General features: G+C 67.9%; 1 protein-coding gene across 1 annotated transcript; it reads right to left on the bottom strand.

The window, feature by feature from the left end:
- Nucleotides 1–644: 644 nt before the first annotated feature.
- Nucleotides 645–23,771, bottom strand: NPC1L1 (NPC1 like intracellular cholesterol transporter 1; the record flags this gene model as incomplete). The annotated part of the gene is made up of 19 exons (XM_074167731.1): nt 23,715–23,771; nt 22,246–22,665; nt 19,741–20,867; nt 18,257–18,357; nt 17,952–18,124; nt 17,709–17,837; nt 15,159–15,341; nt 13,778–13,892; nt 12,221–12,348; nt 9,864–10,004; nt 8,991–9,080; nt 7,600–7,790; nt 7,394–7,521; nt 6,129–6,249; nt 5,254–5,309; nt 5,011–5,161; nt 2,704–2,935; nt 911–1,024; nt 645–807 (listed from the first exon to the last, which is right to left on the bottom strand). Coding segments are annotated over exons 1-19 (3,820 nt in total), but the record flags the coding sequence as incomplete, so codon positions are not given.
- Between the last annotated feature and the right edge of the window lie 2,131 nt (nt 23,772–25,902).

Genomic DNA, 25,902 nt, shown 5'->3' with positions numbered 1-25,902 from the left:
CAGGGGGGGTGTCCCCGAGGGGGTGACAGGGGGGGTGTTCCTGGGGAGGGTGACGGGGGGGTGTCTCTGGGGGGGTGACAGGGGAGGTGTCCCCGAGGGGGGTGACAGGGGGGGTGTCTCCAAGGGGGTGGGGGGGGATGCCAGGATGGTGTCCCCAAGGGGGTGGTGTGTGTGTGTGGGTGGGTGGGTGGGTGGCAGGGGGTGTCCCCGAGGTGGGGGTGTCCCCGGGGGGGGTGACAGGGGGGGTGTCTCTGGGGAGGTGACAGGGGAGGTGTCCCCGAGGGGGTGACAGGGGGGGTGTTCCTGGGAAGGGTGATGGGGGGGTGTCTCTGGGGGGGTGACAGGGGAGGTGTCCCCAGGGGGGGTGACAGGGGGTGTCCCCAGGGGGGGTGACAGGGGAGGTGTCCCCGGGGGGGGTGACAGCGGGGGTGTCTCCAAGGGGGTGTGGGGGGGTGCTAGGTTGGTGTCCCCAAGGAGGGGGGGGGGGATGCCAGGATGGTGTCCCCGTGGTGTGTGTGTGGGGGGGGGGGGGGAGGGGGTGTGGGGTGGGTGACAGGGGGTGTCCCCGAGGTGGGGGTGTCCCCGGGGGGGGGGGGGGGACGGGACGGGACTGAGGTTTTTTGGGGGGGGGGGGGGGCGCGTACCCATGTAGCTGAGGAGGACGGGGAGGAAGACCATGCCGTGCGCCAGCCCCACCAGGGTGATGATGAGGTTGAGGCGGAAGAAGAAGATCTGGACCAGCTGGGCCTTGGCGAAGGCCAACACCACGATGCCCGGCAGGTTGGTCATGGCCACCCCGGCCACCACCTGCGGCCACGGGGCAAGTTGGCGGGGGGGGGGGGTGTCAGCGGTGGCCGGGGACACCCCTGATGTGTGTGTGTGTGTGTCCCCCCCCCAACCCCGTGCCCACCTTGCTGCCCATGTTGGCGGTGGCCTCTGCGGCTCGTGCCACCCGGCCGGGCTGGGTGCTGAGGGCGAAGGCGCAGGTGAGGTGGGACACGAACTCCACCGAGATGCCCACAGCCTGCGGGGACCCACGGGGACGTCACACGGGGACACGGCTGGGGGGTGGGGGGGGGCCACCTCGGGGAACCTCCAGAACCCCCGAGGTCACCCCCCTGTGTCCCATGTCTCCGTGCCACCCCGTGTGTCCCAGGTCCTTCTGCCACCTCCTGGATCTTCAAGGCCATCTCATGTTCTCCATGTCCTTCTGCCACCTCCTGGACCCTCAAGGCCACCCCATATTCTCCATGTCCTTGTGCCACCTCCTGGACCCTCAAGGCCACCCCATGTGTCCCAGGTCCTTCTGCCACCTCCTGGACCCTCAAGGCCACCCCATGTTCTCCATGTCCCAGTGCCACCTCCTGGACCCTCAAGGTCACCCCTTGTGTCCCCATGTCCCAGTGCCACCTCCTGAACCCTCAAAGCCACCCCATGTGTCCCATGTCCCAGTGCCACCTCCTGGACCCTCAAGGCCACCCCGTGTGTGCCATGTCCTTCTGCCACCTCCTGGACCCTCAAGGCCACCCCATGTTCTCCATGTCCCAGTGCCACCTCCTGGATCCTCAAGGCCACCCCATGTGTCCCAGGTCCTTCTGCCACCTCCTGGATCTTCAAGGCCATCCCATGTTCTCCATGTCCTTGTGCCACCTCCTGGACCCTCAAGGCCACCCTGTGTGTCCCATGTCCCAGTGCCACCTCCTGGACCCTCAAGGCCACCCCTTGTGTCCCCATGTCCCAGTGCCACCTCCTGAATCCTCAAGGCCACCCCATGTTCTCCATGTCCCTGTGCCACCTCCTGTGACCCAGGTCCCAGTGTCACCCCATGTCCCTGTGCCATCACATGTCCCCCAGGTCCCTCGGCCACCTTCTGGACCCTCAAAGCCACCCCCTGTGTCCCATGTCCCCGTGCCATCACGTGTCCCAGGTCCCTCAGGCACCTCCTGCACTCCCAAGGCCACCCCATGTTCTCCACGTCCCTGTGCCACCTCCTGTGTCCCCAGGTCCCTGTGCCACCTCCTGGACCATCAAGGCCACCCCACGTGCCCCATGTCCTACTGTCATCCCACGTGTCCCATGTCCCCATGACACCCCACATGTCCCATGTCACCCCACATGCCCCGTGTTCCCCATGACACAACCCATGTCCTCATGTCACCCCACGTGCCCCACATCCCTATGCCCCCCCGCCAGCCCCACGACCCCGTGCCCCCCTGCATGCCCCAAATCCCCATGTCACCCCACGTGCCCCATGTCCCCATGACACCCCACGTGCCCCGTGTCCCCGTGTCACCCCACATGCCCCATGCCACCCCACATCCCCATGTCACCCCACATACCCCACGTCCCCATGTGCCCCATGTCACCCCACGTGCCCCAAGTCCCTGTGTCACCCCACGTGCCCCATGTCCCCCATGCCACCCCATGTCCCCGTGCCACCCCAGGTGCCCCATGTCGCCACGTGCCCCATGTCCCCATGTCCCCCATGCCACCCCACATGCCCCATGTCCCCATGCGCCCCAAATCCCTGTGCCACCCCACGTGCCCCATGTCCCCCATACCACCCCATGTCCCCGTGCCACCCCAGGTGCCCCACATCCCCATGTGCCCCATGTCCCCATGCGCCCCAAATCCCTGTGCCACCCCACGTGCCCCGTGTCCCCCATGCCACCCCACGTGCCCCCCTCCCCGCCGCCCCCGCACCGCCACGAGGTTGATGAGGGCCACGGCGTTGTAGGGGATGTCCCAGAGGGCCATGGCGCCCACGGTGTCCAGCAGGATCATGGCGATGGTGAGGAGGGTGGCGGCGCTGGAGCGCAGGTCCATGCCCAGCAGCAGGAAGGACACCAGGAAGGTGGGCACCAGGCACAGGGAGAGCGTGATGAGACCCTCGGCCACCACCGTCAGGTACTGCTCGTAGTACACGTAGGTCACCCTGCCCGGGGTGGGGACACACACACACACCACCATGATGGCACCTCGAGGTGGGCATCGGGTACCCCACAGCACCCCGGCACGGCCACCGCGCACCCCACGGCACCCCAGCATGGGCACCCGGCACCCCACAGACCCTGGCATGGGCACCTAGCACCCCACGGCATCCCAGCATGGGCACCCAGCACCCCACAGATCCTGGCATGGCACCCAGCACTTCATGGCACCCCACGGCACCCCAGCATGGGTACCATTCCATGGCACCCCAGCATGGGCACCTGGCACCCCACAGCACCCCGGCATGGGCACCGGGCACCCCACAGCACCCCAGCATGGGCACCCAGCACCCCACGGCACCCCAGCATGGGCACCCGGCACCCCACAGACCCTGGCATGGCACCCAGCACTTCATGGCACCCCACAGCACCCCAGCATGGGTACCATTCCATGGCACCCCAGCATGGGCACCTGGCACCCCACAGCACCCCGGCATGGGCACCCAGCACCCCACAGCACCCCACGGTACCCCAGCATGGCCACCAGGCACCCTATGGCACCCCAGCATGAGCACCCAGCACCCCACAGACCCTGGCATGGGCACCCAGCACTCCATGGCACCCCACAGCACCCCAGCAGGGCCACCGGGCACCCCATGGCACCCCACGGCATGGGCACCCAGCACCCCATGGCACCCCAGCATGGGCACTGGGCACCCCATGGCACCCTGGGATGGGCACCCAGCACCCCACAGACCCTGGCATGGACACCCAGCACCCCACGGCGTCCCAGCATGGGCACCCAGCACTCCAAGCACCCTGGCATGGGCACCTGGCACCCCACAGCACCCCACAGCACCCCGGCACAGCCACCCCACGGCACCCCTGCATGGGCACCCCAGGCTGGCACCCACTGCTGACCCCTAACAACCACTTCTGACCCCCAACACCCACTGCTGACCCCTAACCAGGCTCTGGGGCACCCACTTCTGACCCCCAACACCCACGTCTGACCCCCAGCACCCACTGCTGACCCCCAACACCCACTTCTGACCCCTAACCAGGCTCTGGGGCACCCATGTCTGACCCCTAGCACCCACTGCTGACCCCCAACACCCACGTCTGACCCCTAACCAGGCTCTGGGGCACCCATGTCTGACCCCTAGCACCCACTTCTGACCCCTAACCAGGCTCTGGGGCACCCATGTCTGACCCCTAGCACCCACTGCTGACCCCCAACACCCACGTCTGACCCCCAGCACCCATGCCTGACCCCCAACACCCACTTCTGACCCCTAACCAGGCTCTGGGGCACCCATTTCTGACCCCCAGCACCCACTTCTGACCCCCAACACCCACATCTGACCCCCAACACCCACGTCTGACCCCCAACACACACTTCTGATCCCCAGCACCCACGTCTGACCCCTAACCAGGCTCTGGGGCATCCACTTCTGACCCCCAACACCCACTGCTGACCCCAAACACCCACGTCTGACCCCCCAACACCCACTTCTGACCCCCAGCACCCACTTCTGACCCCTAACCAGGCTCTGGGGCACCCATTTCTGACCCCCAGCACCCACTGCTGACCCCCAACACCCACGTCTGACCCCCAGCACCCACTGCTGACCCCCAACACCCACATCTGACCCCTAACCAGGCTCTGGGGCACCCATGTCTGACCCCTAGCACCCACTGCTGACCCCCAGCACCCACTTCTGACCCCTAACCAGGCTCTGGGGCACCCATGTCTGACCCCTAGCACCCACTGCTGACCCCCAACATCCACATCTGACCCCCAACACCCACTGCTGACCCCCAACACCCACTTCTGACCCCTAACCAGGCTCTGGGGCACCCATTTCTGACCCCCAGCACCCACTGCTGACCCCTAACACCCACTTGTGACCCCCCAGCACCCACTTAGGACCCCTGGGCCACCCCCAGCACCTCGGGGGTGGCCACCCCTCCCCAGTCACCCCCTTCCTCCCTCATTCCCCCCCCCCCCCACTCCAAACCCCAACCCCACACCCCCCCACAGACCCCCCCCCACCCCCACCCCAGCGCGGGTGCTCACGTGTAGGGGAAGACCCTGAAGTCGGGGTGGGTGCCGGGGACGGCGCGCAGGTTGGCGGTGATCTCCTCGGCCAGGGCGCGGGCGGCACGCAGCGCCGCCGTGTACTCCTGCGAGGTGCGCAGCGGGCGCTGGTACGCCATGAAGCGGGAGGCTGTGGGGAGATGTGGGGCAGGGGTGTTGGGGGTCAGCCCGGCACAACCCCCCCACCCTCCTGCCCCCCACCATCCCCACCCCGGTGCTCACCCAGGATGGTGCCGTTGGCGTCCATGCTCACGGCCGTGTCGTAGGCGCCCAGACCCCTGTGGGGAAGCCGGGGGGGGGGTGTGGGGTGTGAAAGGGTGAGGGGGGCACCCAAGGATGTGGGGAGAAGGTGCCAGGGCCATGGGGCGCTGGGGGGGACACCCCTGTGCCCACACGGACGTCTACGTACACGTGGGTACCCACACGCACGAGCATAACCCCATGGGCGTGTGCCCCACCATTGATGGTGCCCCCCCATTGTTGGTGTCCACCATTGATGGTTGCCCCCCCATTGATGATTCCCCCCATTGTTGGTGCCCCCCCATTGACGGTTGCCCCCCCATTGATGATGGCCCCCATTGATAGTCCCCCTCCATTGATAGTCCCCCCCCATTGTTGGTGTCCACCAGTGATGGTGGCTCCCATTGATGGTGGCCTCCCCAATGACGGTGGCCCCCCCATTGTTGGTGTCCACCATTGATGGTGGCCCCCACAATGATGGTGCCGCCCCATTGATAGTCCCCCCCCATTGATGGTGGCCCCCATTGATAGTCCCCCCCCCATTGTTGGTGTCCACCACTGATGGCGGCCCCCATTGATGGTGGCCCCCCCATTGTTGGTGTCCACCATTGATGGTGGCCCCCACAATGATGGTGCCGCCCCATTGATGGTGGCCCCCATTGATAGTCCCCCCCCATTGTTGGTGTCCACCATTGATGGTGGCCCCCCCAATGATGGTGGCCCCAATGATGGTGCCCCATCATTGACGGTGCCCATATTGATGGTGGCCCCCCGTTGATGGTGGCCCCCATTGATGGTGCCTCCCCATTGATGGTGGCCCCCATGAGTGTCCCCATCCCGCCCCGGGTGGCACCTACCCCTTGGCGCACTGCAGGGTGGGACGGTCTTGGAGGAACCAGGGCAGGAACCGCTCAAACTCTTCCACCGTGGGGCGGCGGGCGTGGTCCAGGCACTTCCCCCCGATGCAGCTGACGTCACCTGCGGCATGGCCACCTCAGCACCCAGCGGGCAAGCGGGGGGGACACCCAGCGGGCACAGCGGCGGGCAGCTGGGAGACCCCCCCCAGGGGCACCACAGCAGGCACCCAATGGACAACGAATGGCTTCCAATGGGCACCACGGTGGGCACCCAACATATGACCAGTGGCCACCACGGTGGGCACTCAACATACAACTAGCGGCCACCATGGTGGGCACTCGATGTACACCCAATGGCCACCATGGTGGGCACCCAACATACAACCAATCGCCACCCCAGTGTAGACGTCACGTGCCCACAATGTCCACCATGGTGTAGACCTCATGCCACAATGTCCACCATGATGTCAACCTCACGTGCCCACAATGTCCACCACGGTGTAGACCTCATGTACCCCCAGTGACCACCACGGTGTAGACCTCTTGTGCCCCCAGTGACCGCCCCAGTGTGAACCTCGTGTGCCACAACGTCCACCACGGTGTAGACCTCACGTGCCACCAATGACCACCACGGTGTAGACCTCACATGCCCCCAGTGACCACCACGGTGTAGACCTCATGTGCCCCCAGTGACCACCACGGTGTAGACCTCATGTGCCACAACGTCCACCACAGCGTAGACCTCACGTGCCACCAATGACCACCACGGTGTAGACCTCACATGCCCCCAGTAGCCACCATGGTGTAGACCTCATACCACAACGTCCACCCCGGTGTAGACCTCACGTGCCCCCAGTGACCACCACGGTGTAGACCTCATGTGCCACAACGTCCACCACGGTGTAGACCTCACGTGCCACCAATGACCACCACGGTGTAGACCTCATGTGCCACAACGTCCACCACAGCATAGAACTCACGTGCCACCAATGACCACCACGGTGTAGACCTCATGTGCCACAACGTCCACCACAGCGTAGACCTCACGTGCCACCAATGACCACCACGGTGTAGACCTCACACGCCCCCAGTAGCCACCATGGTGTAGACCTCATACCACAACGTCCACCCCGGTGTAGACCTCACGTGCCCCAACGCCCACCACCGTGTAGACCTCGTGTGCTCCCGGTGACCACCCCGCTGGTGATCTCACGTGCCCGTTCGGCCACCCCGTCGCCCGCCCCCTCGTCCCGGTGGCCACTCACTGCTGGTGGAAGGACAGAATTCCCCGGTGAGGTTGCCGAAGCGGTGGATGCGGCAGCAGCGCCCGTTGGGGTTGAGCCAGTCCAAGAAGTCGTCCACCCAGGAGGTGGCAGGGATGGCCAGGTAGGACCTGGGCGGAAGCAGGGCTGGCACCGCGCCCGGCGGGACCCTCCCCAGTGCCCTCCCAGTGCCCTCCCAGTTGACTCACACGTTGGGGAAGAGGGTGGCGTACTGGATGAGGTTGGTGAGGGAGCGGGAGTTGCAGCCGGAGCTGGAGCAGATGCCGTTGGTGCCGTTGGGCGAGGAGAAGTTGTAGCCACCGGTGGTGACAAAGTAGGTGGGGACACCCACCGCCAGGTACTGGTTGAGGGCGGCGAAGTACTGGAGCATGTAGGAGTCCTGGGATGGGGGGAGACACACACACAACACCCACCCCACCTCAGCCAGGGGGTCACCACGGGGCGGTGGCACCGGCCCCAGGTGGCCCCCACGTCAGGACATGCCACCCCCTCCCCACCCTGGTGGTCCCCAGATGAGGTGACACCAGCTCTGGGTCAGGACGTGTCCCCAGATGGGGTGACACCAGCCCCAGGTGGCCCCATGTCAGGACATGCCACCAATAAGTGGACCCCAGATGGGGTGACACCAGCTCCGGGTGGCCCTGAGTAGGGACATGCCACCCCCTCCCCACCCTGGTGGACCCCAGATGAGGTGACACCAGCCCTGGGTCAGGACGTGTCCCCAGATGAGGTGACACCAGCCCCGAGTGGCCCCATGTCAGGACATGCCACCCCCTTCCCACCCAGGGCACCCCGAGGGTCCTGGTGGTCCCCAGGTGGGATGGGGTGACACCAGCCCCAGGTGGCCCCACGTCAGGACATGCCACCCCCTCCACACCTGGGGCACCAGAAGGTCCCGGTGGTCCCCAGGTGGGGTGACACCAGCCCCAAAGTGTCCCCCTGTAGGGACATGCCACCCCGTGTGTCCCCATATGGGGCCGTGTCAGCCCCATGGTGGCCACACTGTGCCCGTAAGAGACCACGCTGTCCCCAGGTGTCCCTCTATGGGGCCACCCCACCCCTATGGGGACCATACGGGGCCATACCCTCCCCAGGTGGCCCTATAGGAGCCCCCATATGGAGGGCCATGCTGTCCCCAGGTGTCCCCATCCCTGGGTGTCCCCACTGTCCCCAGGTGTCCCCCCATCCCCAGGTGTCCCCCCATCCCCAGGTGTCCCTCTATGGGGCCACCCCACCCCGGTCCATCCCCATATGGGGCCATACCCTCCCCAGGTGGCCCTATAGGAGCCCCCCCATGGAGGCCCACGATGTCCCCAGGTGTCCCCATCCCTGGGTGTCCCCACTGTCCCCCCCATCCCCAGGTGTCCCCCCATCCCCGGGTGTCCCCCCATCCCCAGGTGTCCCTCTATGGGGCCACCCCACCTCTATGGGGCCATACCCTCCCTGGAGCATCCCTATAGGAGCCCCCCCATGGAAGGCCACGATGTCCCCAGGTGTCCCCATCCCTGGGTGTCCCCCCCATCCCCAGGTGTCCCCCCCTGTCCCCCCCGTCCCTCCCTCCGCCGTGGGGCTGCCCCACCTTGGGCATGGCGAGCTCCTGGTCCAGCCCCACGGACACCCGCGTGGTGAGGTAGAGCCCGGCGCAGGCCAGGAAGAGGAAGAGCAGGATCTGCCAGAGACACCCCCCCCCGCGCCCCCCCCCCCCACCAACAGTGAGGGGACACCCCCTGGGACCCCCCCCCAAGGACACCCCCCCCCCCCACTCCCACAGACCCAGCCCCCCCCCCCCAACCACCCCCAGGACCCTCCGTGTCCTGTCAGGACCCCCCCCCTACACCCCACATCCCCCCCCCCCGACGCCTCGACACCCCCAAGGCCCCCCCAAGGACACCCCCCCTCCCCCCCGCACCCATTCCCAAGGCCCCCCCCCAACCCTCCCCAGGACCCCCACATCCCCCCGGAACCCCTCCACCCCACATCCCCCCGTAACCCCCAGACCCCCCCGACTCCCCCAAGCGTGTGTGTGCCCCCCCCCCCCCCGTGCCCCCCCCGTGCCCTCCCATGCCCCCCAGCCCCCCCAACACCCCATGCCCCACTGTGCCCCCCATTCCCCCAGTCCCCCGTGTCCCCCCCGAGCCCCCCCAGCAAATCGTGTCCCCCCCGTGCCCCCCATGCCCCCCATGCCCCCTCAGCCCCCCATGACCTCCAGCCCCCCCATGCCCCCCCGTTCCCCCCCCAGCCCCCCGTGCCCTCCAGCCCCCCATGCCTCCTCTGTGCCCCCCCATGCCCCCCCGTTCCCCCCCCAGCCCCCTGTGCCCCCCAAGTCCCTTCCAAGTCCCCCCCCATGTCCCCCCAGCCCCCGGTGCCCTCCAGCCCCCCATGCCTCCCCTGTACCCCCCATTCCCCCCCCAGTCCCCTGTGCCCCCCCCCCCCGTGCCCCCCAGCCCCTCACCACGACGGGCCGTGCCAGGCGGTGCAGCAGCAGGGGGGTGTAGTAGCGACGCAGCAGGGGGCGCAGCAGCCGGAGCCCCCCCGACCCCCCCGCGCCCCCTTTCTCCAGCCCGAAGCAGCAGCACAGGTCGAAGCGGGCGGCCTGCGGGGGCACCCCACGGCATGGCAACGACCCCCCCCCGGGCACCCCACGGCATGGCAACGACCCCCCCCCGCGACCCCCCCTGGGCACCCCACGGCATGGCAACGACCCCCCCCCCGCGACCCCCCCCGGGCACCCCACGGCATGGCAACGACCCCCCCCCGGGCACCCCACGGCATGGCAACGACCCCCCCCCCCCGACCCCCCCCGGGCACCCCACGGCATGGCACCGACCCCCCCCGACCCCCCCCGGGGGCCCACGGGCACCCAAAGGGCCCCCCCCCTCAACCCCCCCTGGGCACCCCTTGATCATCTGGGGCACCCAAGGGCACCCCACGCCCACCCTGTGCCCCCCCCCGGGGACCCTCATTCCCAAGGGCACCCCACGCCCACCCCGGGCACCCCCTTCCCCCCCCCCCCCCCCCCCCATGCCCACCCCTGGGACCACCCGGGCACCCTCCCTCCCCAGTGCCCCCCGCACCCCCCTGTGCCCCCCAGCCCCCCGTGCCCCCCAGGCCCCCCATGCCCCATGTACCCCCCCTGCCCTCCCTGCCCCCCGTACTCCTCATGCCCCTCATGCTCCCTGTGCCCCCCGTGCCCCATGTGCCCCCCATACCCCCCGGTGCCCCCCGATGCCCCCTGTGCCCTCCCTGCCCCCTGTGCCCCCCGTGCCCAATGTGCCCCCCATGCCCCATGTATCCCCATGCTCCCTGTGCCCCCCCTGTGCCCCATGTGCCCCCCCCCGTGCCCCATGTGCCCCCATGCCCCATGTACTCCCCATGCCCCCCATACCCTCTGGTGCCCCCCATGTCCCCTGTGCCCCCATATGCCCCCCATGCCCTCCTGTGCGCTCCCTGCCCCCCGTGCCCCCCATACCCCATGTACCCCCCATACCCTCCGGTGCCCCCCTGTGCCCCCCGTGCCCCCCATGTGCCCCCATGCCCCATGTACTCCCCATGCCCCCCATACCCTCTGGTGCCCCCCATGTCCCCTGTGCCCTCCCTGCCCCCTGCGCCCCCATGTGCCCCATCTGCCCCCCATGTCCCCTGTGGCCCCCGTGCCCCATGTGCCCCCCATGTCCCATGTACTCCCCATGCCCCCCATACCCTCCAGTGCCCCCCCATGCCCTCCCTGCCCCATGTGCCCTCCATGCCCCCTGTGCCCCCCATGCCCCCCCCGTGCCCCATGTACCCCCCATACCCTCCGGTGCCTCCCCATGCCCCCCGTGCCCTCCCTGCCCCCCATGCCCCATGTGCCCCCCATGTCCCCTGTGCCCCCCATGCCCCCCATGTCCCCTGTACCCCCATATGCCCCCCATGCCCTCCTGTGCGCTCCCTGCCCCCCGTGCCCCCCATGCCCCATGTACCCCCCATACCCTCCGGTGCCCCCCTGTGCCCTCCCTGCCCCCCGTGCCCCCCATGTTCCCCGTGCCCCATGTGCCCCCCATGTTCCCTGTGCCCACATATGCCCCCATGCCCCCCATGCCCCCCAGTGCCCTCCCTGCCCCCTGCGCCCCCATGTGCCCCATGTGCCCCCCATACCCTCCAGTGCCCCCCCATGCCCCCCGTGCCCTCCCTGTCCCCCATGCCCCATGTGCCCCCCCGTGCCCCACGTGCCCCCATGTCCCCTGTGCCCCCATGCCCCCCATACCCTCTGGTGCCCCCCATGCCCCCCATGTCCCCTGCGCCCCCATGTGCCCCCCATGTCCCCTGTGCCCCCATGTGCCCCCATGCCCCATGTACTCCCCATGCCCCCCATACCCTCTGGTGCCCCCCATGCCCCCCATGTCCCCTGCGCCCCCATGTGCCCCCCATGTTCCCTGTGCCCACATATGCCCCCATGCCCCCCATGCCCCCCAGTGCCCTCCCTGCCCCCTGCACCCCCATGTGCCCCATGTGCCCCCCATGCCCTCCAGTGCCCCCCCATGCCCCCCGTGCCCTCCCTGCCCCCCATGCCCCATGTGCCCCCCCGTGCCCCACGCGCCCCCATGTCCCCTGTGCCCCCATGCCCCCCATACCCTCTGGTGCCCCCCATGCCCCCCATGTCCCCTGCGCCCCCATGTGCCCCCCATGTCCCCTGTGCCCCCATGTGCCCCCATGCCCCACGTACTCCCCATGCCCCCCATACCCTCTGGTGCCCCCCATGCCCCCCATGTCCCCTGCGCCCCCATGTGCCCCCCATGTCCCCTGTGCCCCCCATGTCCCCCGTGCCCCCACCTCCTGCCGCCGGGCGTCGAGGGCCAGCAGCGCCACGAAGGCGGACATTTGGAGCAGGAAGTCGAAGGCGACGGCCACGGCGGCCGTGAGGGCGAAGGTGCGGACGGCGGGCATGGAGGAGAGGGCACCTGCGGGCAGGGGGTCAGCGACCCACGGCGACCCATAGCCGCCCCACACCGACCCACAGCGACCCACAGATAACTGCAACCCACAAACACCACCCCACAGACACCGCCCCACAGCCCCCGGGTGGTGGGCATGAAGGAGAGGGTGCCTGCGGGCAGGGGGTCAGCGACCCACGGCGACCCATAGCTGCCCCACACCGACCCACAGATACTGCGACCCACAGATAACTGTGACCCACAAACACCACCCCACAGACACCGCCCCACAGCCCCCCGGGTGGTGGGCATGGAGGAGAGGGCACCTGCGGGCAGGGGGTCGGCGACCCACGGCGACCCACAGCAACCCACCGCCCCACACCGACCCACGGCCACCGTGCCCCTCATGACCCCCGGCTGCACCCAGCCTGCTGCACGTGACATCCCTGTTGCCCCCCATGTTCCCATGCCCCCCGTGCCCCCTGTGTCCCCATGTCCCCTGTGCTTCCTGTGCCCCCCCATGTCCCCCTGTGCCCCCCATGACCCCCATACCCATACCCGCCGTGTCCCCTGTGCCACTCACTGTGCCCCTCGTGCCCCCCATGCCCTTGTCCCTCCCGTGCCCCCTGTGCCCCCCATGTCCCCATGCCCCCCATGCCTCCATCCCCCCCGTGTCCCCATGCCCCCCTGTGCTTCCTGTGCCCCCCATGCCCCCTATGCTCCCTGTGCCCCCCATGTCCCTGTGCCCCCCATGTCCCCGTGCCCCCCATGTCCCCATGTCTCTCATGCCCCCCATGCCCCCTGTGCTTTCTGTGCCCCCCATGTCCCCATGCCACCCTGTGCCCCCCACGTCCCAGTGCCCTCTATCTCCCCCCATGCCCCCCATGTCCCCATGCCCCCTGTGCCCCCCGTGCCCTCCATGTCCCCCCATGCCCCCCATATCCCCATGCCCCCCCATGTCCCCATGCCACCCTGTGCCCCCCATGTCCCTGTGCCCTCCATGTCCCCATGCCCCCCCATGTCCCCATGACCCCTGTGCCCCCCGTGCCCCCCATGCCCCCCATGTCCCTATGCCCCCCATGTCCCCATGCCACCCTGTGCCCCCCATGTCCCTGTGCCCTCCATGTCCCCCCATGCCCTCCATGCCACCCATGTCCCCCCATGTCCCCATGCCCCCCCATGTCCCCATGACCCCTGTGCCCCCCATGCCCCCCATGCCACCCATGTCCCCCCATGTCCCCATGCCCCCCCATGTCCCCATGACCCCTGTGCCCCCCATGCCCCCCATGCCACCCATGTCCCCCCATGTCCCCATGCCCCCCCATGTCCCCATGTCCCCCCATGCCCCCCATGCCCCCCTTCCCCCCCATGTCCCCATGCTGCCCCATGCCCCCCATGTCCCCATGCCCTGCCATGTCCCCATGCCCCCCCCGTGCCCCCCCCGTGCCCCGCTCACCCAGGAGGAAGCAGATGACCTCGGAGAGGCTGCAGAGCAACATGCTGGGGGCCACCCGGGCCAGCACCCGCCCGATGTGCTGCTCCGGCCGCTCGCCCGCCTCCCGCGGGGACTGCTGCTTGGGGGGGGGACACCCATGGGTGCCCCCGACCCGCCACCCCCCAACGCCACCCCACAGCGGGTAACCCCACCGGCACCCCTCGCCCGGCCTGGGTTGGGGGGGGGGGGGCTGGCTGCTCCATGGGGAACCCTGTGCCCATAGGTGACCCCCCCCCCCCACGGGGATGCCCCCACCCAAGGGTCCCCACCTGCCCCATGGGGACCCCCATTGCACACAGGTCCACCCCATGCCCCACAGGGACCCCTGGCCCCATGGTCCCCCCCGTGCCCCACGGGGACCCCTGTCCCCAAGGTGTCCCCGTGCCCCTGTGCCCCATGGGGACCCCCACACCCACAGGTGCCTCCGTGCCCCACAGGGACCCCTGTCCCCAAGGTGTCCCCATGTCCCTGTGCCCCACAGAGACCCCTGTGCCCCATAGGGACCCCAGTCCCCAAGGTGTCCCCATGCCCACATGCCCCACAAGTGCCCCCATGCCCCACAGGCACCCCAGTCCCCAAGGTGTCCCCGTGCCCCTGTGCCCCACGGGGACCCCCATGACCCACAAGTGCCCCCGTGACCCACAGGGACCTCTGTCCCCAAGGTGTCCGCATGCCCACGTGCCCCACAAGTGCCCCCGTGCCCCACAGGGACCCCAGTCCCCAAGGTGTCCCCGTGCCCCTGTGCCCCACGGGGACCCCCATGACCCACAAGTGCCCCCGTGACCCACAGGGACCTCTGTCCCCAAGGTGTCCCCATGCCCACGTGCCCCACAAGTGCCCCCATACCCCACAAGTGCCCCCATGCCCCACAGGAACCCCTGTCCCCAAGGTGGCCCCGTGCCCCAGTGCCCCACAAGTGCCCCTGTGACCCACAAGTGCCCCCGTGCCCCACAGGGACCTCTGTCCCCAAGGTGTCCGCATGCCCACATGCCCCACAAGTGCCCCCATGCCCCACAGGCACCCCAGTCCCCAAGGTGTCCCCGTGCCCCTGTGCCCCACGGGGACCCCCATGACCCACAAGTGCCCCCGTGACCCACAGGGACCTCTGTCCCCAAGGTGTCCGCATGCCCACATGCCCCACAAGTGCCCCCGTGACCCACAAGTGCCCCCATGCCCCACAGGGACCCCAGTCCCCAAGGTGTCCCCATGCCCACGTGCCCCACAAGTGCCCCCGTGCCCCACAGGGACCTCTGTCCCCAAGGTGTCCCCGTGCCCCTGTGCCCCACGGGGACCCCCATGGCCCACAGGTGCCCCCCTTGCCCCCCCCCCCGGTGCCCCCCACCTGGTACTCCTGCACGAAGATGAAGATGTTGTCAGCGCCCACGGCCAGGACGAGGAAGGGCACGACCTCGAGGATGATGAGGGAGGAAGGCAGCCCCAGCAGCGCCAGCAGCCCCATGGCCGCCAGCACGGCCCCCAGCACCACCGCGATGCCCCCCAGCGCCAGCGTCACCTTCGACTCCACCTGCGGGGGGGGGAACGGGACGGGACACCCCGAGAGCTCAGCACCCGCCGGGGGGGCACCCATGGGTGCTGCCATCACCCCGTGCCCCCCCCTTGACGTGCCACCAGGTCATGTCCTCACCCACGATGCCCCCCGTGATGCCCCCCGTGATGCCCCCCAATGTCACCTTCAACCCCACCTTTGATGGAGGGGACACCCCACTGGTGATGAGGGGGACCCCCCCCACCCTCTCAGCACCCACCGGGGGGGGCACCCATGGGTGCTGTCCCCTTTGTGCCCCCCCCAGGGACATACCAGGGGACGGCACCAGGCTAGGTACTCCCCCAAGGCCACCACAATACCCCCTGTGATGCCCCCCAGTGTCACCTTCTACCCCACTTGAGATGAGGAAGGGGGACCCCCCACCCTCTCAGCACCCACCGGGGGGGGCACCCATGGGTGCTGCCCCCCCCGGGGAAACACCAAGAGATGGTTCCATGCCATGTCTTCACCCAGAGCCACCACGATACCCCCCCAATGTCACCTTCTACCCCACCTTTGATGAGGAAGGGGGACCTCCCACCCTCTCAGCACCCACCGGGGGGGGGGGGACACCCATGGGTGCTGCCCCCCAACCCAGAGACATACCAGGAGGCGACACCAGGCCGTGTACTCCCCAAGGCCACCACAATACCCCCTGTGATGCCCCCCCAATGTCACCTTCTACCCCACTTGAGATGAGGAAGGGGGACCCCCCACCCTCTCAGCACCCACCGGGGGGGGGGGACACCCATGGGTGCTGCCCCCCAACCCAGAGACATACCAGGAAGCGCCGCCAGGCCGTGTACTCCCCCAGGGCCACCACAATACCCCCTGTGATGCCCCCCAATGTCACCTTCTACCCCACTTGAGATGGGGAAGGGGGACCCCCCACCCTCTCAGCACCCACCGGGGGGGGCACCCATGGGTGCTGCCCCCCCCCCACCAACCCAGAGACATACCAGGAGGTGACACCAGGCCGTGTACTCCCCAAGGCCACCACAATACCCCCTGTGATGCCCCCCCAATGTCACCTTCTACCCCACTTGAGATGAGGAAGGGGGACCCCCCACCCTCTCAGCACCCACCGGGGGGGGCACCCATGGGTGCTGCCCCCCCCTTCAGAGACATACCAGGAGGTGACACCAGGCCGTGTACTCCCCCAAGGCCACCACAATACCCCCTGTGATGCCCCCCCAATGTCACCTTCTACCCAACTTGAGATGGGGAAGGGGGACCTCCCACCCTCTCAGCACCCACCGGGGGGGGCACCCATGGGTGCTGCCCCCCCCAGGGAAACACCAAGAGACGGTTCCATGTCATGTCCTCACCCAAGGCCACCGCAGTGCCCCTTGTGATGCTCCCCAATGTCACCTTCTACCCCACCTTTGATGAGGAAGGGGGACCCCCCACCCTCTCAGCACCCACCGGGGGGGCACCCATGGGTGCTGCCCCCCCCCCCCCAACCCAGAGACATACCAGGAGGCGACACCAGGCCGTGTACTCCCCCAGGGCCACTATGATACCCCCCAAAGCCACCTTCTACCCCACCTGCAATGTGGGGGGACACCCCACCTTTGATGGGGAAGGGGTCCTCCCACCCTCTCAGCACCCACCGGGGGGGGCACCCATGGGTGCTGCCCCCCCCTTCAGAGACATACCAGGAGGTGACACCAGGCCGTGTACTCCCCAAGGCCACCACAATACCCCCTGTGATGCCCCCCCAATGTCACCTTCTACCCCACTTGAGATGAGGAAGGGGGACCCCCCCACCCTCTCAGCACCCACTGGGGGGGGCACCCATGGGTGCTGCCCCCCCCGGGGAAACACCAAGAGACGGTTCCATGTCATGTCCTCACCCAAGGCCACCGCAGTGCCCCTGTGATGCTCCCCAATGTCACCTTCTACCCCACTTGAGATGGGGAAGGGGGACCCCCCACCCTCTCAGCACCCACCGGGGGGGGCACCCATGGGTGCTGCCCCCCCACCACCAACCCAGAGACATACCAGGACGCGCCGCCAGGCCGTGTACTCCCCAAGGCCACCACAATACCCCCTGTGATGCCCCCCAATGTCACCTTCTACCCCACTTGAGATGGGGAAGGGGTCCTCCCACCCTCTCAGCACCCACCAGGGGGGGCACCCATGGGTGCTGCCCCCCCCAGGGAAACACCAAGAGACGGTTCCATCTCATGTCCTCACCCAAGGCCACCGCAGTGCCCCTGTGATGCCCCCCAATGTCACCTTCTACCCCACTTGAGATGAGGAAGGGGGACCCCCCACCCTCTCAGCACCCACCGGGGGGGGGGGGGGCACCCATGGGTGCTGCCCCCCAACCCAGAGACATACCAGGACGCGCCGCCAGGCCGTGTACTCCCCCAGGGCCACGGCGATGTAGAGGAAGACCACCAAGTAGCTGATGGCGAAGACGGGGAGGTCCTCCCCGGTGGTGCGGTTGATCTCATCCTCCAGCGAGCGCTGGGGGGGGTGACGGGAGGGGAAAGGGGTGAAAATCGGGGTGATGGGGGGGGGGGGGGGGGTGGAGGTTCTCAACACCTCGGGGGGATTCGGGGGGGGGGGGTGGTGTCTGACCTCGGCCATGAAGGTGACGGAGAGGTTGTGTCCCCGGCGGCGCTGGAAGTCACCCACCAGCTGGAGGAAGCGTCTCTCCCAGGTCAGCACCCACTCGTTTCGGGGGTCCCCCCGCGGGAAGTTGTTGAGGGAATAGGTGACAATCAGCGCCTCCGCCTCCGTGTACTCCGTGTCTGGGGGGGGGGACACACACACACACAGCAAGGGGGGGGGGGGTGTGTGTGACACCCCCTAAGCCCACCCCACACCCCCCCCCCCCAATTAACCCACAGTGGGGCGCGGGGTGGGGGGGGTGTTATACGTACCCCGGTAGCCCCCCAGGGCGATGTAGGGGAAGACGGGCCCCCCGTACTGGGCCATGCAGCTCAGCTCCAGCGCGGTGATGTCCTTGAAGGAGAGCGGGGAGCTGGGGGGCACGGGGTTGGGGGGGGGTGAGACCCACGGCAGCGCCCCACGGCGCGCGCACACACACACGCACACACCGCCCCACACGTAGAGAGGACACCGAACCACTGCACCCCATAGAGACACCACATAGAGAGCACGCTGCCCCACTGCACCCCATAGAGCACACTGCCCCACTGCGCCCCATAGAGAGCACACTGCCCCACTGCACCCCATAGAGCACACTGCCCCACTGCGCCCCATAGAGAACACACTGCCCCACTGCACCCCATAGAGCACACTGCCCCACTGCACCCCATAGAGAGCACACTGCCCCACTGCTCCCCATAGAGACACCACATAGAGAGCACACTGCCCCACTGCACCCCATAGAGAACACACTGCCCCACTGCACCCCATAGAGAGCACACTACCCCACAGGACCCCATAGAGAGCACACTGCCCCACTGCACCCCATAGAGACACCCCATAGAGAGCACACTGCCCCACTGCACCCCATAGAGCACACTGCCCCACTGCCCCATAGAGAACACACTGCCCCACAGCACCCCATAGAGACACCCCATAGAGAGCACACTGCCCCACTGCACCCCATAGAGACACCCCATAGATACCACCCCAGCCCCACAGCTCACCTCCCTACGGGCACCATGCCATGCCCACCACCCCATAGAGAGCACCTCAGCCCCACTGCGGTACCCCTGGGACCCACAGAGAGCACCCCAGCCCCACAGCTCAGCACCCCAAGGACATCATCCCACGCCCACCACCCCATGGGCACCGTGCCATGCCCAGCACCCCATAGAGAGCACCCCAGCCCCACAGCTCACCTCCCTACGGGCACACCATGCCATGCCCACCACCCCACAGATACCACCCCAGCCCCACAGCTCACCTCCCTACGGGCACCGTGCCATGCCCAGCACCCCATAGAGAGCACCCCAGCCCCACAGCTCAGCACCCCAAGGACACCATCCCACGCCCACCACCCCATGGGCACCGTGCCATGCCCAGCACCCCATAGATACCACCCCAGCCCCACAGCTCACCTCCCTACGGGCACCATGCCATGCCCACCACCCCACAGATACCACCCCAGCCCCACAGCTCAGCACCCCAAGGACACCATCCCACGCCCACCACCCCATGGGCACCATCCCATGCCCAGCACCCCATAGATTTCACTCCAGCCCCACAGCTCACCTCCCTACGGGCACACCATGCCATGCCCAGCACCCCACAGATACCACCCCGACCCACCAACCCACCACCCCACGGGTACCACCCCACCCTCCCGCCCCCCCCCCTCCATCCCTCCCCTTGTCCCCCCCTCACCCCGTCCCATTCCAACCCCCCCCCACCCCACCTCTCCCCGGGGACCCACTTGACGCAGTAGATGAGGTGGTCGCGCCAGTCGGCCGTGCCCGTCTTCTTGCCGTCGGTCTGGGTGGCCGTCATGGTCAGGCGGGTGCCGTTGTTCTGGAAGTACTGGGTGACGCTGTTGACGCAACAGTCGTCCAGGGTGGGCTGTCGGGGGTTGAGGGGGGCGTAGCAAACGTCCTTCAGCGTCACCTCCTTGCCCGAGGAAGGGGCCACCACCTTGATGGCCGCCAGTTGCTCCTGGAGCTCCAGCAGGGCTTCCAGCACCTCCAGCGACAGCACCCCGCTGAAGTTCTTGGCCCCCAAAAGCACCGACTCGTAGCCCCCCCCGGCTCGCCCGGGGGCCGTCACGAGGATCTGGTTGGTGCGGAGGAAGGGTCCGAAGTGTTGGTCGTGAAAGGCTTTCTCTTGCCGAGCGCGGCTACCGGGAGCCGACCACAGCTCCACCGGGTCGGTGGTGAGGCGTACGGTGGCCAAACCACCCGCTAGCCCCCCGGCCACCGCCACAGCCACCACCAGCACCCTCACGGGGTGGCCGGCCACCCAGGTGCCCCACCAGCGGAAGGCGGTGGCTAGTAGCCGGTGGCTACCGTCGGCCAGCCTTCTTGAGCAGCCGCTGGCCGGCGGTGGCTCCGGCTTGGGGGAGGTGGCCTTGCAGCAGTGGCGCCGGCAGAGCAGGACGGCGATGAAGGTGATGGCCAGGAGGCCAAAGAGCAGCCCGCAGAGCACCAGAGCCCCGTCGGCGTTGCCCAGGCGGAAGGGGGGCGGCGGGCTAGTGGGGGCCACCACCGGCGGGCACGCTTGGGCGCAGTCCTGGCAAGAGCAGGGCTCTTCCTTGGAGCCGAGAGCCTGGTGGCAACCCCACGCCTGGCCGTCCAGCGGCTGGATGTCCTCCCCGGGCTGGGAGCCGTTGGCTACCAAGTGGAAGTCGATCTGGAGGGGGGCCAGGCCGTTGTTTTTGTCCCCTTGGAAGTCCAGCCAGCGCTGGGTGGTGCAGAGCTGGTGGCCGTAGCGGCCACACATGGTGTCGATGGCGTAGCCGCCGGTGGCCGGCAACCGCACGCCCTGGCAGGAGGCGAAGGCGGCATCGGCGAAGCTCCGTCGGTAAAAACACTGGTATTCCACCACCGCCTGGAGAGAAGTGGCCACCAAGGAAGGGTTGGTGGCCACCAAGGAGTAAGGGTTGGTGCTCACCAAGGAGGAAGGGTTGGTGGCCACCAAGGAGGAGGGGTTGGTGCTCAACAAGGAGGAAGGGTTGGTGGCCACCAAGGAGGAGGAGTTGGTGCTCAACAAGGAGGAAGGGTTGGTGGCCACCAAGGAGGAGGGGTTGGTGCTCACCAAGGAGGAGGGGTTGGTGCTCAACAAGGAGGAAGGGTTGGTGGCCACCAAGGAGGAGGGGTTGGTGCTCACCAAGGAGGAGGGGTTGGTGCTCAACAAGGAGGAAGGGTTGGTGGCCACCAAGGAGGAGGGGTTGGTGCTCAACAAGGAGGAAGGGTTGGTGGCCACCAAGGAGGAGGGGTTGGTGTTCACCAAGGACGAAGGGTTGGTGGCCACCAAGGAGGAGGGGTTGGTGCTCACCAAGGAGAAGGGTTGGTGGCCACCAAGGAGGAGGGGTTGGTGCTCAACAAGGAGGAAGGGTTGGTGGCCACCGAGGAGTAAGGGTTGGTGCTCACCAAGGAGGAAGGGTTGGTGGCCACCAAGGAGGAGGGGTTGGTGCTCAACAAGGAGGAGGAGTTGGTGCTCAACAAGGAGGAAGGGTTGGTGGCCACCAAGGAGGAGGGGTTGGTGCTCAACAAGGAGGAAGGCTTGGTGGCCACCAAGGAGGAGGGGTTGGTGCTCAACAAGGAGGAAGGGTTGGTGGCCACCAAGGAGGAGGGGTTGGTGTTCACCAAGGACGAAGGGTTGGTGGCCACCAAGGAGGAGGGGTTGGTGCTCACCAAGGAGAAGGGTTGGTGGCCACCAAGGAGGAGGGGTTGGTGCTCAACAAGGAGGAAGGGTTGGTGGCCACCGAGGAGTAAGGGTTGGTGTTCACCAAGGAGGAAGGGTTGGTGGCCACCAAGGAGGAGGGGTTGGTGCTCACCAAGGAGGAGGAGTTGGTGCTCAACAAGGAGGAAGGGTTGGTGGCCACCAAGGAGGAGGGGTTGGTGCTCAACAAGGAGGAAGGCTTGGTGGCCACCAAGGAGGAGGGGTTGGTGTTCACCAAGGACGAAGGGTTGGTGGCCACCAAGGAGGAGGGGTTGGTGCTCACCAAGGAGGAGGAGTTGGTGCTCACCGAGGAGGAGTTGGTGTTCACCAAGGAGGAAGGGTTGGTGGCCACCAAGGAGGAGGGGTTGGTGCTCACCAAGGAGGAGGAGTTGGTGTTCACCAAGGAGGAAGGGTTGGTGGCCACCAAGGAGGAGGGGTTGGTGCTCAACAAGGAGGAGGAGTTGGTGTTCACCAAGGAGGAAGGGCTGGTGGCCACCAAGGAGGAGGAGTTGGTGCTCAACAAGGAGGAAGGGTTGGTGCTTACCAAAGAGGAAGAGTTGGTGGCCACGCTGGGGGTGGCCACCCGGGTGACGTTGGTGAAGAGGCTCTGGTCGGGGCTGCAGATGTTGTTGCAGTAGATGTTGGCGAAGTTGCGGGCGCACGCCGGGCAGCGGGAGAGGACGGTGCCCGAGAGCGCCACGCTGATCTGGAGGTCCCCGAGTTGTTTGAGGGAGCAGCAGACGCGGGTGGTCCCGTTGCCCCCCCCAGCTCCATCTTGCACCAGCTCGGGGCAGACGGTGCGGAGGAGGGTCAGCAGTGGCCCGCTGGCCACCCGGGCAGGGCTGTTGTCCAGGCAGGGGACGCCGGAGGCCACCAGGGAGACGTTGATCTCGGGGTTGCGGCCGCAGTCGCCGTAGAAAGCGCAGAAGCCGGGGCGGCGGATGGGGGTCAGCGAGGGGGAGGCCTGGGGGGGGGGGGGGGGACACACGGGATGGGACACACACATGGGGGGGGCGGTGGGGCAGTGACCCCAGCCCCATGGCACCCCGACGGTGTCACCTGGGTCCGTCACCCCCGGCTCTGCCACCCAAAATCCCCCCAGATGGAACCGTGACGGCCACCACGACGGTGTCCCCCCAGCTCTGTCACCCCCGGCCCCTCCAAACGTCACCACACCAATGTCCCCCCAACTCTGTCACCCGTGCCACCCCCCCCAAATGGCACCCCACGGGCACCACATCGGTGTCCCCCCAACTCTGTCACCCCCGGCCCCTCCAAACGTCACCACGATGGCCACCATGCTGATGTCCCCCCAACTCTGCCACCCCAAGCCCCCCTAAATATCACCCCATGGGCACCACACCAGTGTCCCCCCAACTCTGCCACCCGTGCCACCCCTCCAAATGTCACCCCATGGGCACCACAGCAGTGTCCCCCCAACTCTGCCACCCCCGATTCTGCCACCCCCAGCCCCTCCAAATGTCACCACACCAATGTCCCCCCAACTCTGTCACCCCCCAGCCCCTCCAAACGTCACCACGATGGCCACCATGCTAGTGTCCCCCCAACTCTGCCACCCCCAGCCCCCCTAAATATCACCCCATGGGCACCACACCAATGTCCCCCCAACTCTGTGCACCCCCAGACCCTCCAAATGTCACCACAACAGTGTCCCCTGGCTCTGCCACCCCCCAGCCCCCCCAAATGTCACTACGATGGCCACCGTGCCGGTGTCCCCCCAGCTCTGCCACCCCCAGCCCCCCTAAATGTCACCCCATGGGCACCACACCAGTGTCCCCCCCACCTCTGTCACCCCCAGACCCTCCAAACGTCACCACAACAGTGTCCCCTGGCTCTGCCACCCCCAATGTCACTACGATGGCCACCGTGCCGGTGTCCCCCCCAGCTCTGCCACCCCCAGCCCCCCCTAAATGGCACCCCACAGACATCCCCCCCCCCCAAAGCCTCAGCCCCCCGTCCCCGTCCCCCCCCCCACCGCCCCCCAGCACCTACCAGCGCCAGGAGGGTGCCGAGCACCGCGCCGGCCAGCGCCGGGCACCCCACCGCCATCCTGGGCACCGAGAGCTATTGAGGGGAGGGGGAGGGGGGGGGGCACGAAGGGGGGGTGCCACTACTTGCACCCCGGCTCTATAAGGGCCCCCGTCACCCCCCCACCCCCCCTCCACCCCCAGGGCGGGCGCCCGTGAGGTCGTCTGGGCTGATAGCACCCAGGCCAATCAGCCCTCGCCCCAGCTGTAAAGCCCTTGTGATCATTAACCCCGATCGATAGGTGCCACCGGGCACAGCGGCCCTGCCAGGGAGGTGCCCACCTTGCCCACCCCCCCAGGGGTGGGGGCACCCCGTTTTCCCGGCACAGCTTTGGTTTTGGGGGGAAAAAGGAAGAGTTTGGGTGTGGGGACCAACCTGGGCACCCCAGGGGTTTCGCAGGATGAAGAAGGGAATGGGCTGTGCCAGGCGTGGGAAACTCACCCCTGCCAGGGAGGTGCCCACCTTGCCCACCCCCCCAGGGGTGGGGGGACCCCGTTTTCCCGGCACAGCTTTGGTTTTGGGGGGAAAAAGGAAGAGTTTGGGTGTGGTGACCAACCTGGGCACCCCAGGGGTTTCACAGGATGGAGAAGGGAAGCGGCCGTGCCAGGCGTGGGAAACTCACCCCTGCCAGGGAGGTGCCCACCTTGACGCCCCCCCATCCTGCCCCACGGACACCCCATTTCTCTGGCAGAGCTTGGTTTTGGGGGCAAAAAGGAGGAGTTTGGGTGTGGTGACCAACCTGGGCATCCCAGGGGTTTCGCAGGATGAAGAAGGGAAGGGGCCGTGCCAGGCGTGGGAAACTCAGCCATGCCAGGGAGGTGCCCGCCTTGCCCACCCCCCCTTTACCCAGGGGAGGGGGCACCCCGATTCCCCGGCACAGCTTTGGTTTTGGGGGGAAAAAGGAAGAGTTTGGGTGTGGGGACCAACCTGGGCACCCCAGGGGTTTCGCAGGATGGAGAAGGGAAGGGGCCGTGCCAGGCGTGGGAAACTCACCCCTGCCAGGGAGGTGCCCGACTTGCCCCCCCTTATCCAGGGGAGGGGGCACCCCGATTCCCCGGCACAACTTTGGTTTTGGGGGGAAAAAGGAGGAGTTTGGGTGTGGTGGCCAACCTGGGCATCCCAGGGGTTTCGCAGGATGGAGAAGGGAAGGGGCCATGGCAGGCGTGGGAAACTCACCCCTGCCAGGGAGGTGCCCACCTTGCCCACCCCCCCAGGGGTGGGGGCACCCCGTTTTCCCAGCACAGCTTTGGTTTTGGGGGGAAAAAGGAAGAGTTTGGGTGTGCTGACCAACCTGGGCGCCCCAGGGGTTTCGCAGGGTGAAGAAGGGAAGGGGCTGTGCCAGGGAGGTGCCCGCCTTGACGCCCCCCCATCCTGCCCCAGGGACACCCCATTTCTCCGGCAGAGCTTGGTTTCGGGGGTAAAAAGGAGTTTTTTGGGGAAAAAGGAGGAGTTTTGGTGCCTGGATGCCCCAGGGGTTTCACAGGGTGAAGGAAGCGGAGGGGCCGTGCCAGGCGTGGGAAACTCAGCCCTGCCAGGGAGGCGCCCGCTTTGCCCCCCCCATTACCCAGGGGTAGGGGGCACCCCACATCCCTGGCAGAGCTTTGTTTTTTGGGGGGAAAAAGGAGAAGTTTGGGTGCCTGGATGCCCTGGGTGGAGAAGGAAGCGCGGGGGCCGTGCCAGGCGTGGGAAACTCATCCCTGCCAGGCTGGCACCGGTGACACCGGGGGCCGCGGCGGTGACATCAGTGTGTGTCAGGCCACCGGGAGCCGGGGTGGGGGGGCGGGAAGAGAAACCGGTTGCCCCCCCCTTCGGTAACCGAAGCTGGGTAACACCGTTACCCTCCCCGCCCCGGTGCCCACCGCGGGAGGGGAGGGTGCCAGCGGGAAAACCCCGGTGCCGGGAAGGGTTCAAGGCCGGCGGGCAACCTTGGACCAGGGCCGCCTGTGTGTCGTGTGTGTGTCGTCCGCCCCCCCCTCGATAAGACACCGTACCCCCGATAAGATGCCACGGCGGGCGATAACGGGCACCCCCCCCCCCGCCCCGGGGCGGGTAACGGCTGCCTGGCACGCCACGGCGGGGGGGGGGGACGGGGGACGACGGGACAAAGGGCTGGGTGACAGTGGGCAAGCTGGTCGGTGGCAAGCGAGTGCCA

The sequence above is a fragment of the Numenius arquata genome, unplaced genomic scaffold, assembly GCF_964106895.1.
Source record: "Numenius arquata unplaced genomic scaffold, bNumArq3.hap1.1 HAP1_SCAFFOLD_777, whole genome shotgun sequence".
In the NCBI taxonomy this organism is placed as follows: Eukaryota; Metazoa; Chordata; class Aves; order Charadriiformes; family Scolopacidae; genus Numenius; species Numenius arquata.
This window is presented reverse-complemented; position numbering and strand designations above follow the sequence as displayed.